We start from the raw sequence: 15,268 nt of genomic DNA, 5'->3' as shown, positions 1-15,268 counted from the left end.
CGTGTCCAAAATGGACACACGGCACCTCGGCATTGGCCGAGGCGCCTACCACGCCAGGGCCCACAGGCGCCTCGACCAATGCTGAGGTGCCGTGTGTCCATTTTGGACACGACTTTGTACCCGTAGCACAACCGTTTTATTTTATCCTTTGTCTTTTATTATTACTTCTGAATTCAGATCACTGAGGGAAATACAAAGTCAATTGGGTAGAACACTTGGCTTAATTTGCCCTTTTCTTCTTCTTTTTTTTTTTTTTAAATAATCTTACACATAAATGTTTGCAAATTTTCCATTGTCTTGATATTTGAAAATTGCAGAAATGGAAATAATAATATCAATGGAAGCTCACTGGATTTAAGATTTTGCTAAATGGAGCATCTTATGAAATCAGCTTTTATGTTGCAATACAGCATCTGGATGAATTTCTCTTTCTGTTTTCAGAATACAACGGGATTATATAATTTTGGGTGGTCTGGATAAGGGCACTAACTGAATCTGTGGCTTATTATGGTTTGAGCTTCTCATGGTGTGGTCTATTTCGTCTACATGACTAATTAATATTCTAGATTCTCCCTTTGTCGATTAGTTATTCGAGTCAATAAATGCTTTTCATATTTTTAGCTAGTTTAACAACCCAAAATTTCTCTTTAGATCATTAAAACATATCTAAAATAAAACTTCTATAAAAGATAATTGTTCTTAAACTTACAATAATAATTATTAAGAACAAATACTTAATCAAAAACATTAAATTATTATTCGAAAATCATAATCATTTCTTTTTTATTATTCCACCTGAGACCCGTTTTAAACTTCAACATCTCGAACAACAATTACCAAAAATGGGGAAAATCATAAATAATGAGATAAATTCTAATAAGTGAGCCACATAAATCGTAATTCATATTTATAGTTTAGGAGTTCTTAACGTATATGAGGGGATACAGGGATTTTGGTGGTCATAGTCCCCGTACACAATCATAACAGACATAGGGAGACATAGCCGTACTTCATTGCTATAATTCATGTGCGTAGCACTATTAAACTCCTGTCCATTGAGAACATATAGGACCCATATCATATTCATAAATCAAATTTCGTATTTTAAAATATGAAAAACAATTTAACATACAACATATGACTACACTTACCTCGTTAATTTGAAGAGGATTTGATAACACACGTATGGAAGAACTTGAACCTCGAGTAGCCGTTTATAAATTGTGTGTAGTGTGGACAATCATAGTTACACACACATAGATATACATAACTATGGTAACCGCATTATTTAAATTAATCGATCGGAATTATATTTAATAGTGCATATATAGACTTATGTAATTGTAGTCATACTATAATTTAAATCAGTCAATTGTAATTATATATAATTATGCATATACAGAGTTATGTAATTTTAGTAATACTAATTTCATAATTAACGACTACAAAGGATTTTGGGTGTTACAAAATCAGTTTGTGATGTTACTTAGAAACACAAATAACAGCATATGCATATTCGAAGTGGATAAAGCACGTTGTTTGGGAAATGACTTGGAATGTTTTTGTAGGAATTGATGCTTATGAGATTTGCATAAAAGAGCAAATGATGTTTGCTTCATTTCCAATTAAATATACATTTAATGAGATCAGCATGACATTCATTACATGGATCTTTAGCTCACCAAAAAGCAAATACGATTTTCATTTTTCTTCTCTTTATTTCACAAGTTAAAAAAAAAAAAAAAATTGTGGGAAAAAATAAGGAACACATTTTAGTCTGCTGTTGACTTATAGTTTTATGTACATTTCAAATAACAATTTTCACCATTTTTCTGTTGTAAGTACTGGTTTTACTTTTTTACTTACGGTAAATCTGGTTTATATATGCATACATGTGATATTTGCATCCGTGCATATACTGGTTTTGTATGTGGTGAAACAGAAAGTTTGTGGATTTTATTTTTATTTTATTTATTTATATTTTAGAGAATCGAAGTATTCTAAAATTGCAGGATGACTTACAAATTGTTTTAAATTCATAGTAGTACAAATATTTATGTCATATATTTGCAACCATGTTGTCTTTGATAGTTGTTTAAGGAGAATGTCTGTAATAGTTCCTGAGTATTTTCTATCCTAAAATACTTGATCCTTTTGGAGTTGTCCAAGCCTTCTTGATCTTTTGACTTATGTTGTTCGATCCTCACTTTATGAGAAGTATTATTGCCCTTACTCTTTTGATATGTGCAATTTTCAATATGTATTTAGAAATACAGATGACTTGTTGCTCATCTAAGTGTTCAATTTCACCTCCTGCATTTATGGTAGTTGCTTAGACCAGGTAAAGAAGTAAGTCCATTTTGTTATTAATGGTAGGGTGAATGATCTTTCAAACTTGAGAATCCAATTTTCGGTTAAAAGAATCTCTTTAAATGTGAAATATTATTTTAGGGACAGTGCTGGGTCTTTTAATGCTTTGCTCGGTTGGAAAACTGTATGGACTCAGAACTGGTTCCATGTGACATGGTAAAGAAATATTAGCTTGACCAAGCCTAGCACCTACTTGGCTTCTTTTCTGAATCTTTGTTCATGTGCCACTGGTTCACTTTGTTACTTTATGGTACTTCTTATTACATTGATTTTTAAGCTAGATAAACAATATTGAAGTGGTTGATGTGCACGATTTTGCTGTCTTCATTAGTAATTTTATAATTTTTCAAGGAGAAAAATGTATATTCTATCATATGACGTGCTATGAACATCTGGACTGTGTTTTTAAGAAGTGAAGTTATCTTGATACTGTGTTTTTAAGAAGTGAAGTTGTCTTGATCTTTTGCTTGCCCATCGCCTTTCCCAGGTACGCAACTGCAAGTGCACGCTCTGATGGTCTTCTTCTTTTATGTGGAGGAAGGGATGCAAGTAGCGCGGTTAGTGTGATTTCTGAAACTTTCATGTCATGGATGATTATGATATACCTGGATTCACTTGTTCTTTGCTTTATTTAGTTTCATTGGATGCACAATTCTTTACATTTCCTCTTCATTTAATGTTTCTATTTGCTCATTTTTCATGGGATTACTTCACTATACCATAACTCCTAAGTGGGACCTTAGTCCTAAATTTGGTCTATTTAAACGAAGAGGGAGCACGGGTTTCTTTTTCTTCTTTTATGCGTGTTTTTTTATGTATGTAGACGTGCACTCTTTCTGTTGATTGTGTTATTATTTCTGTTATCAGAGATGGGGAGTTAAGTGTCCGGCTTACGGTTTCTTTCAATGCTTCTCTCTTAAATATTTGTCTTTTCTTGCATTATGATTAGGTGGATCTAGTGTAGGTATCACTGGTTGATGGGCCTAAATGTCAACCTTGTGGTGCTAAAATTTTTTTCTGAAATTTACTTCATCTTTCGCATGGCCCTTATTTTTGAAAGTTTAAGAATCTTCTTTTTGCTTGCTTGGGAGGGTAATAATGCACAATAGTTGTTCTTCAGGATCCTACTCTTCAGTTGATTTAGTGTAGATCTTTGCTTTCTTGTCTGTTAATATTTAGTGATGCAATTTAAAGTTAAAAGTAGTATATGACAATTTCAATAATTGTACAATTACTGCAATAGCAAAATATAGCACTGAGTTGCTAAAGCAGTAGCAAAGTGTTAGTTTAGAAGTTTAGATACTCTTACCCTACTTATAATAGTAGCAATTGCAAAATGCAAATGCAGACACTGGTGCATAATTACCTGGAAAGATTGTTGTTGTGACACCTCTGGTGTTTGGAAATTTTTTCAGCAAGTTGGTTAATGATGAAGATGACAATTAACACCAGAAAGATCACTCAACACTTTTTTCTGTTCGTATGTTTTTATGCAGCCGCTGGCAAGTGCACATGGGCTTGCCAAACATAGAGACGGTCGATGGGAATGGGCCATTGCTCCCGGTGTCTCACCATCTCCCAGATATCAGCATGCAGCAGTGAGTTCTTTTATTGATCATTGATTGTGATAAACTTCATCTGTAATTAGGAATACTTAAAAATCAAAGAATTCTTCTCTCTGGCTAAAACTTATAACTTAATACTGGCATTTTTAGGTTTTTGTTAATGCACGTCTTCATGTATCTGGAGGGGCACTTGGGGGTGGACGCATGGTTGAAGACTCATCAAGTGTGGCTGGTACTTTTCTTTATTTATGTTTATTATAAAGAATTTCTTTTTTTTTTCCCTTGCATCTACTAAAAAATTGAGTTGTCCTAGAAGAAGATTGCATTGCATCAATTTTTCAATAATATCTGCACTTTTTACGGTGCAGTTTTGGACACTGCAGCAGGAGTTTGGTGTGATACAAAGTCTGTTGTTACGAGTCCGAGGACTGGCAGATACAGTGCTGATGCTGCTGGTGGGGATGCTACAGTTGAATTGACAAGACGCTGTAGGCATGCTGCTGCTGCCGTTGGTGACTTGATCTTCATTTATGGCGGTCTTCGTGGTGGTAAGACTTGATACTGCAGCATCACCGAGATATGTTTTTTTTTTTTTTTTTTTAGTTTTGGATATAAGGTGGTAACTGTTACTTATGTTACTTGTGACACTATATCTCCAATGACTTAAGTAATCATGTAACAATCAAGAAATAGTAAGCTTCGTTTAGGAAAAAATTGGAGACTAGGTGCATAGGAGTGATGTCATTATGTTTCGGATTTTTTTTTTTATTTTTTTGCCCCAAGGATATAATAGTAAACGCTAAAATGACTAGCTTATTATGGTTGATCTGGTCGTTATTATTGTTATAGTTTTTCAAATTTATAGTTTTTCACTCTTTGATCTAAATGTAATTGTAAGACGTTTTACACAGTTCCTTACTTTCCAAGTACTTATTTAACCTATGAGGTTGGGTGGTCTCGGATTGAGGAGTCTCGTACTGTTTAATAAAGCTTTGTTGGGTAAGTGGTTGTGGCGATTCGAAACTGAGAGGGGGAGTTTTTGGAGAGAAATTATAGGAGCAAAATATGTTGTTATGAAGGGAGGATGGTGTTCAGTCGAGAGTCGAGGCTCTTATTGAGTGAGTCTGTGGCGGTATATCCGGCGACGGTGGAGCGATTTTCGGGATAAATTGACTTTTGTATTGGGGAATGGTAATACTATCAGTTTTTGGAATGATTGTTGGTGTGGAGATCAACCACTAAGATTGAAATTTCCTTTCTTGTATGTATTGCATTGTTGCCGTCTGCCATGGTGAATGATGTTTTAGATATTCATAATGGGAGTATCAGTTGGAACATTGTTTTTGCACGGGGTTTGCAAGATTGGAGTTAGATGACTACGCGCTGTTTTTGACATCTTTATATGAGGTACAAATCAGGGCAGGAGATGGTGATTGCAGCAGGTGGAGGTTGGCACAGGATGACATGTTTTCAGTCGGCACTTTCTTTAAATCTTTATTGGAGCTGAAAATAGCTCTTTCCCTTGGAAGGCGTTGTAGAAGAGTAAACTGCCACCACAAGTAGCATTTTTACTATGGACAGTGGTGAGAGGATAGGTGCTAACGGCGGAAAATCTACGGACAAGGGGTTTTTGTACTACAGAGTGGTGCTTTATGTGTAGGAGGGATGGGGAGACGATTGATCACTTATTTCTCCATTGTGATATTGCTAGTTTAATGTGGAATGAGATTTTCGCATCGCAACACATAGATTGGGCAATGCCAAGGCGTATGGAAGACGTGTTAAAGGCATGGAGGAGAAAATTTTGCGACAAGGATGACAAACTTGCATGAGAGCTTATTCTGGGCTGCATAGTTTGGTGTGTGTGGAGAGAAAGGAACATCCGATGTTTTGACGATCAAACAACAACAACAGAGCAACTTAAAGAATTTTTTTATTTCACATTGTCGACTTGGTTTAATGCGGTGGCTACTAGTCACATAGATGGGCTGCTCAATTTTATGTCGTTTCTTTCGGATTTGTATTGATAATAAACTTCCTGTGTATTATGGTTTGATTAATAAAATACTTGATTACCTTTCCCAAAAAAAAAAAAAAAAAAAAAAATTTAACCTTTGTGGGGGTATATTATAAAACTGGAAAGTAGCAACTGTACTAGGATAATTTGGATTTTATTGGATTTCTAAGGTGAGGAGAATTAGTTCAACCTGAATGTTTGAAATAGAAAATGAATGCTTTTTCCTCCTTGAAAATTATAATGCAATTGAAATCGCTATCTCACTTTGAGTTTGGGAGACTAGTTAGGAAGTAATACTATTTTTACTGAGGAGTTGAGATTATGTCTCGCATTGAGTTTGTTGTTACTGAAATTCATTTAGTTTCTGGCGAAATATTTGAAATACATAGTGAACACGCACATCTTGGCATTGACATACATGACAGTCACTTGGAGGAAGTGATATTTTAGTTCTTTATACCTTCAACATGTATTTTTCACTGAGCCTGTTAAGAACTGTACATGTTCCGGAGGGATGAGCAAGTGAATGGTTGAATTTCTGATACAACTAGGAATAAATAAGTGAATCAACAAAATTTCTCTAGTTTTCAGATCCTGAGATCTTGAGAGTATATTCCGTAGCTCAGACAACAAAACAACAGGAGTACTCCACTTTCTTGTCACTGATTCTGAAAGTAGTGCAGTGAGGTATGATCACAAGTTTGGAAGCTTGATATGATTTTTGTTTGCTCATTATGATGATGCAATATAGTTGTAGTATGCTGTGATGCTCGGACTCGTCTTTCTGGCTGGCATTGTGTCAACATGACACGGGTACGGGTATGAGATACGGGGCGGATACGGTGATTTTCAACTGGACATGGCCATAGATGGAACTTGTTGGAACTTGGATGCTGCCATTGTCGTTGCAGAGTGCAAAAAGCGGTGAATGAGAGGGATTAGGGAAGGAGAAAGGATTTTGTTGGAGTATGGGCATTTTGTTGGAGTATGGGCCCTTTAAAAGAAAAAAAGGGGTTTTTGCGCATTTTTTTAGTTTTATCTGTTGATCTTTAGTTTTGGGCTTTTGAGCTCTTCCTTCTCCTCTTTTTTTTTTTTAATCACTGGCCTTTAGTTTTGGGTGGGCCTGTACAGGAGACGAAAATTGGGATTTTTTTAGCAATATCTTGGGCGGGGAAATGATTTGGAGGACTGTTCGGTGGCGTAAAATGGGCTTTCGTAATTTGGTAATTTAGGAGTAATGTGTATTTTTTAGATATCAATTTTACTTTAATATTGCAGTACTATTTATAAACGGGCCTCCAAGTTAATTGATCTTATTATAAATTATAATATATAAAATGTAATCACATCTACATCAAATGAAAAGATTTTGCTTGTAAATTTATGGGAAAAAATTGCCACTTATTATAAATTACAATATATAATTTGCCCTGTAATTATTATTTAACTTTTTAAATGTGAAATTTTGGGAAAAAAATTGAAGTTCCAAAGATGTGTCCACGTACCTGTGTCCAAAATTTGGACTCTTTTTAACCACGTTCCCGTATTCTACATTTTAGAAAATATAAGATCCGACACTTGGATGTGTACCCATAACCAGTAACCGAGTCCGAGCATCATAGGCAGTATGTTTTTTTGGTGTTTTTACATGGTTAAACGATAGCCAGGTTTTTGAGTTTTCTGTAGAATTGAGATTTTTAAATATTTTTAATCATCAATTTTTGGCTGCCCAACTGGTTTAAAGACTGAAAAAGGAGGACAGCTGCTGGGTTGTTATTTATCTTGCCTCCTACCAATGGCATTCTGAAAAGTTAGTTTAGACTATGATCTGCTGTTATCCAGGACCATCTTCTGGAACATTGTTCTTGGGTAGTTAAATAAGTTGACTTTCCTTCATATGATTTTATGTCAATTGTCTCTGCCTTAGTTTGGAACCTATTTCTGTTTCCAACATGAAAATACTAATTATGGTGAATGGCTCTTTTTTTTAATGATTTTCTGTTGCATACATGCTTTAGGGGTCTAGATCATATATTAGCATTCTTTTTTATATTGGTTCAGCTTTGATTATGTACATGATTGAGTTTTTCAGGAAGTTGGATAAAATAAAGTATACTTTGTAATAGGTTTTTGTTGCAGTGTCTACATATTTTAGTATTGAAAGGAATATATCATCTGTTATGTGTTGCCTGCAGGGTTGTTGCTTGATGACCTACTTGTCGCAGAAGATCTTGCTGCTTCTGAAACAACTAATGCAGCTTCTCATGCGGCTGCAGCTGCTGCATCAAATTTGCAGCAAGGGAGGTTACTGGGTAAATATGGATTTGCTGATGATAGAACAAGATCACTTGTGCCTGATACTACTGTTGATGGTGCGGTTGTGGTAGGTAGTCCTGTTGCTCCGCCAGTAAATGGTGATGTGCATGCAGACATAAGCACAGAAAATGCAATGCTTCAAGGTTCTCGGTAAGCTTGCTACTAAATGTTTATATAGATTCATATTCTGTGATTTACAAATAGCTCAGTAGTTTTTGCCTTTCAGTGGCTTAAAGTTCATATATTAAATTCTATGCTTTGCAGAAGACTGAGCAAAGGTGTTGATTACTTAGTTGAGGCTGCAGCAGCAGAAGCTGAGGCAATTACTGCTACATTAGCTGCTGCTAAAGCTAGGCAAGTTAATGGGGAAATTGAGCTTCCAGATAGAGACCGTGGAGCAGAGGCAACCCCTAGCGGAAAACAGACATCTACCTTGATAAAGCCTGATTCTGCAGCATCAAGTAACCCTGTTTCAGCTGGAGTTCGGCTTCATCACCGTGCTGTTAGTATCAAAATAATATATAATATTAAGCCCCTGTTTGATTTTGCTAAAAGTTCTTAGTAGATTTTGATAAAAGTTGATGTAATATGAAATTTGATATAAGTTGCTGGTTCCATGAAATATGTGGCTGAAAATGAGCTTGAGGAAAAATGAATTTTGAAAATATTGGGGCCAAATAGGGGCTAAGTAAATTTCATTTTCAGTCATAGCCAAGTTGTAAATTTGTTTCGTTATAAGCCATCAAAACGTTGGCAGGTTGTTGTGGCTGCAGAGACTGGTGGGGCTTTAGGTGGCATGGTCAGACAGCTTTCTATCGATCAGTTTGAAAACGAAGGCAGACGAGTCGGTTATGGTACTCCAGAAAGTGCAACAGCAGCTAGGAAACTTTTAGATCGGCAAATGTCTATTAACAGTGTACCCAAGAAGGTACTCCCTTTTCTTTATCCTCAACACGGTAATCTTCATCAAATACAATGTTTGTACAGATTTATTCCTTTGGTATTACATTGAAGAACATCAGTAATGAGTCCCCAAGTAAAATGCTAATGACATGCTATTTGCTTTAGTCAAATTCATTAGAATTGCATACTTCTGCTTTCTTCTTGCATTATATTCTCCACGGGAGGTTTACCAATTTGATCTTCGCCATAACAAAACCAAGTGCTTTACGCATACATAAAAGGGAAAAAAAAAAAAAATCATATTTCTCTGAATGCATGGGATGTTAACCAAATGGGTATATTTCCATCTTATAAAATTGATTGTTCTATATTTTTTGGTTTCAGTAAGTTTTGTACCTCTACAAACAATAATATCTGTGTAATTAATATATTTGTTTTGACTATTGGTCTATTATGACGCGTCCATTTAATATTAATATTTCTTATTGTAAATTAGCTATATTTAAGCTGTTGGGTCATGGCCTGTCTCCTGCATTCCCAGGTGATTGCTCATCTTCTGAAACCTCGTGGTTGGAAGCCTCCCGTTCGTAGACAGTTTTTCTTGGATTGCAATGAGATAGGAGATCTTTGTGACAGTGCTGAGAGAATATTTGCTAGTGAACCTAGTGTACTACAGCTCAGGGCTCCTATTAAGATATTCGGTGATTTGCATGGGCAATTTGGGGATCTTATGCGTCTTTTTGATGAGTATGGATCTCCTTCAACTGCTGGGGATATAGCGTAAGTTTTCAACCTATTACATCCTTCTACCAAATGCTTATGCTGTGAGTCAGTTTAATTTGTCATGCTAGCTTCCATGATGCCTAATTTCATGTTTTTTATCCTTTCATGCTCCAGTATTTTTTATAAATGCTTAATAAACCATGCCATTAGCAGAAGCCATCATAGAAGTTAAATGATTCCATTGTTGATTGCATGTTCTATTGGATAGGCTAATTGTTCCCAGTTGGGAAGTTTGGCCTTCTATCCTCTGTTGTCCATCCATTGTTGCCATCTCAAGATGCCATTATATAGAATGTCACTTTCACCTTTAATTGAACTTTGAGATGTTAAATATAATTTTAGTCTCTTTTGCCACAATAGTGTCTATGTTCTAAAATATTTATTGAAACCGAAGATCATATTCCCCCTTATCATATGCATCTATAAGCCCCTTTGCCCCTTCATGATTTACACAAGTTGCTTAGGTTGACTTTTAACTATGTTATTGTTTTATGCGAACTACATTGTTTGTAATGTCTATTCACTTTTAGTGTAATGCTAATTTTTTAAATAAACCTATCAGGTATATTGATTATCTGTTCTTGGGGGATTATGTTGATCGTGGCCAGCACAGCTTGGAAACCATAACTCTTCTCCTAGCTATGAAGGTGGTACTCCTGTCTGTCAATACAGCCTTATCATTTATTTTCCCTCCCTCCATTATGAAGTGATCTAATGCATTTTCATCCAAATAAATGAATGTGTAGGTTGAGCATCCTCATCAGATACATTTAATTCGTGGTAATCATGAAGCTGCAGACATCAATGCTCTTTTTGGCTTTCGAATTGAGTGCATTGAACGCATGGTAAATTATCATAGGTTTTATTACTTGTGCTTTTCTATTCTGGAAAAATGTTTGGACCTTATAATGGTGCCTTAAATAGGGTGAGAGAGATGGAATCTGGGCATGGCATCGGATAAACAGATTATTCAACTGGCTCCCTCTGGCAGCATTGATTGAGAAAAAAATTATCTGTATGCATGGTGGTATTGGAAGATCAATCAACCATGTGGAACAAATTGAGAATATTCAGCGTCCAATTACAATGGAAGCAGGATCAATTGTTCTCATGGACTTATTGTGGTTAGTTCATGTCTGTTCTCTCTTTATTTTTATTCTTCTATTTTTCCCAATTCCTATTCTTACACTTAAATATTTCCTTGTAGGTCTGACCCCACAGAAAATGACAGTGTAGAAGGATTACGACCAAATGCAAGGGGTCCTGGCTTGGTTACCTTCGGGGTGAGCATTTCTCTCATAATCTATTTTCAACTTCTTCATTTTTTATTCTTTTACTTTAGAATGATGATTGTTTCATTCCGTACATCGTTGATTTGAATTAGATTGATTTTTTTTATCCTGATTTATCTGTGTGCATGTGTGTGTTTGAGGGATGTAGGGATTAATGTTACTGACGTTCATTATAATTAGTTACGAATTTGTAGTTTCTTGGTATGCAAATAGGGTCTCCTCTTGTTGCCGAAGGATTGAGCTTGTTTTAGTGAAGAACAATTTTACATTTTAGCATTGATATTTTTCTTTTCTTTTTGAGTTTCAAAAATTGGTGACCACTTGCCAAAGGCAAGGAGTTTCTAAAACTTTGCAACTTGAACAACAATCAGAAAGCAATTGAATTAGATGTTGCACATTCACATAATGTATGCCTCGTGAATTTCTAAGGCCTTTCATCTTATCGGATTTCACTTTTTTCTTTATTTTTTTGTTCCGATTGACTGAAGAAGCCTTTGAGTAATTATGGTCAAAAGCTTTTATTCAGAGAGTCGGCAAGAATGTAGTAGAGACGTCCTATATTATTTAGCAGGTTCACAAAGGATTGGTGGAGTCTGCCTGGGCTAGCTGTCCTTGTTGGGATGTTTTAGTTTTTGCCCTTATTCCAGAGGTTATAAGATGAAGAATAATTTTATTTATTTTAACACTTATTCCATGTCTTGTACATTTATCCAGATTAATATTATGTTAATAATTCTTCTTGGATTATTCTGTACAACAAATGGAGAATTTGTTTGACTTCTTGTTAGTTTCTCTGTCAGTTGAGCACTATGGCTCATCCAAGTTTCTATCTGTGCAGCCTGACCGTGTAATGGAGTTCTGCAATAACAATGATCTTCAATTGATTGTTCGGGCACATGAATGTGTGATGGATGGATTCGAAAGATTTGCTCAGGGACATTTGATTACTCTATTTTCAGCCACAAACTACTGTGGTATGAGCTAATTTTAATAAAAATTGGTAGACTTATAGTTGTACAATTCAAAATTTTCTTTCAGTTTGAATGTTCTCTGTAATTTTCTTATTTTTAATCCTGCAGGTACTGCAAATAATGCTGGTGCTATCTTGGTTTTGGGTCGAGATTTAGTGGTGGTGCCAAAACTAATTCATCCATTGCCGCCTGCAATTTCATCTCCGGAAACGTCTCCTGAACGCCATATAGAAGACACTTGGATGCAGGTGCTAACTTGTCTCAAACTTTCGTTTTCTGATATTCTCCATATATCTGACAAATGTCTTCGCATATTTTGCTGATATTGATCTTGCTTCCTTTTTTCTCTCCTTTTTGGTTTCAAACTTAGGAACTCAATGCTAACAGACCACCTACGCCAACTAGAGGCCGTCCTCAAGTTGCTAATGACCGAGGTTCTCTTGCTTTAATTTAGATTATGCTTCCAGAGACAAAGTATGTTTTGCTAAGCTTAAAAATAAGTAAAGATAACTTTCAGTTTTCAGCTGTGGTTGGATCACCTTTTCTGGCTTTCAGGTATAAAAAATAAAAAAAAATAAAAAAAAAAAAAATTCCTACTCATTAGCCAAATCAGTAATTTATTTTCACTTTTGATCAATTAAAAAAAAAGCCTATTTATTTTAAATTTTTATATGTACCTATAAGTGAACCTCCTAAGCTTAGCCAAACATGCTCACGAGTTTTGTACTTCTCTGAGGCTCTGGCTGGCACCTGTGCAGTGATTTGTACATAGCACGACTCTACATGGGGAATTCTCCGATTTGTATTCCTTATGGAAACAGCAAGGCTTTGAACTCGTGCTACTGTTAACATTCTTGGTCAGCCTTTAAAAGAATACATAAGTTTGTCCAAGCACATTTGTGCTGGCGTTGAGTTGCCTACTTCATTTGTTGTGCTGAAAGCAGTTCGTCGGGGATAGTAAAAGTAGAAATATTTGTACATGAGCCTCAGACAGAAGCTGCAGTGTTTCGTCTTTCTCCATGTGCGAGGGTGGGTATTACTTGTTTATTTTTTCTTTCTTTTTGTGTCTTGGGTAGGTGTATTATTTTTATTTATGTTTTAAGAGGTCTTGAAGTCCGGTCCATATATTGATTGACGGACGGGATATAAGATGATGAAATCTTTTTGGCAGTGTGTATAATAGAGGGTATTGCAATGTGCAATTTGTGTTTCTACCCTATTTGATTCAACATTTGTGTGAAAAGATGAGAAGTCGTTTTGTATTAGGATTATTAGCTGGTGCGTTAGTTATCTCTAGTATACTGGTGTCCTCTATTGACGGTGCCTTGTCGTGTACAACAAATTTCGTGTACAGATAGATACATGGAAATTGTTACAAATTTGAAATTTAGATACTAGAGTGGATTTAATCATAGTATTGATGGCTTTTCGTCTGCATGATTATCTGATTAATGACCCAATTGTTGAGACGTCCATTGGTCTTGATTTTTCTACTTCAAAGTATTTGATTTGGTGATAGAGAAACTTCTCTACTGTGATTGTTTATATAGCACTTGATTTGGTTGATTCTTCAAATTTGCACGCCAATTGTAACTTTGTTTGGAGCCAGGCCAAGCATGGTGTTTGTGCACCCAGAGCTGGTTTACGTGTGAGAAATTCTGGATGGAGATTCAAAAAATAATGCTGGATTGAGATTCGAAAAATAATGCTACATGTACGAAGTGGAGATTATCTATATATGATATGGTAATCAATGTGCGGGTGAAATGGTTTGGTCAATTAAATATGTGGGTATGAAATTTACTTTATTGATTTTATTATTCAGAGTTATTATAGTCTCTTAATTGTACTTTTAATTTAGCCAATTGCACGTATATTGTCGTTGTGGATCAGTGGTGTTAGATAGTATTATTCTATCATTTGTGAGGGGATCGTTCTTAATTTGTTCACGTAGCATTATTCATATTCAAATGGCCCAAATGGAATACTTGTGCTGGTCCAAACACTACCTTTGGAGTAGGTCAAGTGCGATTTAGAGTAACCTTGAGCCATGATGGTCGAACCTAGGTTCTTCTTCTTTTTTTTTTTTTTTTTTTTTTTTTTTTTTTTTTTGTGCCTTCAAAATATTTCTCCCGTATTAGCAACCCGTACCAACAACACGAGTGACAAGTTATGTGGATGTTTGTTGCCAAGAGGTCTCGTTTCAGCAAAAAATCTTTAGTCATGTTTACATGCATTGCACGGTGAATGTGAAGAAGTAATGAGCAAAGCTAGCATTTGCGATGAATCCTCCCTCTAAGTAGTCTTGTATTATTAGAAACTCTCAATTCTTTAACAAAAACAATTCTTAATAATTTCTTCACACGCATTCAAGTAATGCCCATTTGATTTCACCTCAGCAAAGCAAGAATAAGAAACCATCACTCCAACGAATAGATATGTCGGGGCAATTTTAAAATGGCTGGATAATTGATCCAATTTTTCACAGTGGCCTTTTTTATAAGAAATATTATTTTACCCTTACTATAATTATTTGCAAGATATATCTTATATCTTTGAAACTCTCAATTCTTTAACAAAAACAATTCTTAATAATTTCTTCACACGCATTCAAGTAATGCCCATTTGATTTCACCTCAGCACAGCAAGAATAAGAAACCATCACTCCAACGAATAGATATGTCGGGGCAATTTTAAAATGGCTGGATAATTGATCCAATTTTTCACAGTGGCCTTTTTTATAAGAAATACTATTTTACCCTTACTATAATTATTTGCAAGATATATCTTATATCTTTGAGGATTTATTAATCAGGATCTATATCTATATTTTTCAATCTTTCAAACACCTTTAAATATTCTTTGTATTTTAGTAGTTCTTCAAAGATCCTAGGCTGACCTTTCTTGGTTATATATCCTCGAACTAATTCTTCTGAAATTTCTTCTTGTATATCTCTATGTTTAGTTATAATATCCTCTATCTTTTTTATCTCTTTACTAGTTCCTACAGAATTAAATCCTATATTATTTTTACAATTATAATCTATATCT

At 35.2% G+C, this 15,268-nt stretch overlaps 1 protein-coding gene across 1 annotated transcript in view; it reads left to right on the top strand.

The window, feature by feature from the left end:
- Positions 1-13,690, top strand: part of LOC111382111 (serine/threonine-protein phosphatase BSL3-like) — a 15,588-nt gene extending 1,898 nt beyond the window's left edge. Inside the window, exons 2-17 of the mRNA XM_023005982.1 lie at positions 2,355-2,526; positions 2,858-2,927; positions 3,867-3,968; positions 4,086-4,167; positions 4,304-4,483; positions 8,148-8,418; positions 8,533-8,770; positions 9,026-9,196; positions 9,713-9,951; positions 10,517-10,601; positions 10,701-10,799; positions 10,879-11,078; positions 11,162-11,237; positions 12,085-12,220; positions 12,326-12,465; positions 12,588-13,690. Of these exons, the coding sequence (XP_022861750.1) occupies positions 2,355-2,526; positions 2,858-2,927; positions 3,867-3,968; positions 4,086-4,167; positions 4,304-4,483; positions 8,148-8,418; positions 8,533-8,770; positions 9,026-9,196; positions 9,713-9,951; positions 10,517-10,601; positions 10,701-10,799; positions 10,879-11,078; positions 11,162-11,237; positions 12,085-12,220; positions 12,326-12,465; positions 12,588-12,671 (2,345 nt within the window). The 3' untranslated portion in view covers positions 12,672-13,690. The remainder of the gene's footprint in view (positions 1-2,354; positions 2,527-2,857; positions 2,928-3,866; positions 3,969-4,085; positions 4,168-4,303; positions 4,484-8,147; positions 8,419-8,532; positions 8,771-9,025; positions 9,197-9,712; positions 9,952-10,516; positions 10,602-10,700; positions 10,800-10,878; positions 11,079-11,161; positions 11,238-12,084; positions 12,221-12,325; positions 12,466-12,587) is intronic.
- Positions 13,691-15,268: the final 1,578 nt, after the last annotated feature.

The sequence above is a fragment of the Olea europaea genome, unplaced genomic scaffold (genome assembly GCF_002742605.1).
Source record: "Olea europaea var. sylvestris unplaced genomic scaffold, O_europaea_v1 scaffold2437, whole genome shotgun sequence".
NCBI lineage: Eukaryota > Viridiplantae > Streptophyta > Magnoliopsida > Lamiales > Oleaceae > Olea > Olea europaea.
The sequence above is the reverse complement of the archived record's forward strand: the minus strand, read 5'-3'. Positions and strand labels throughout refer to the sequence as shown.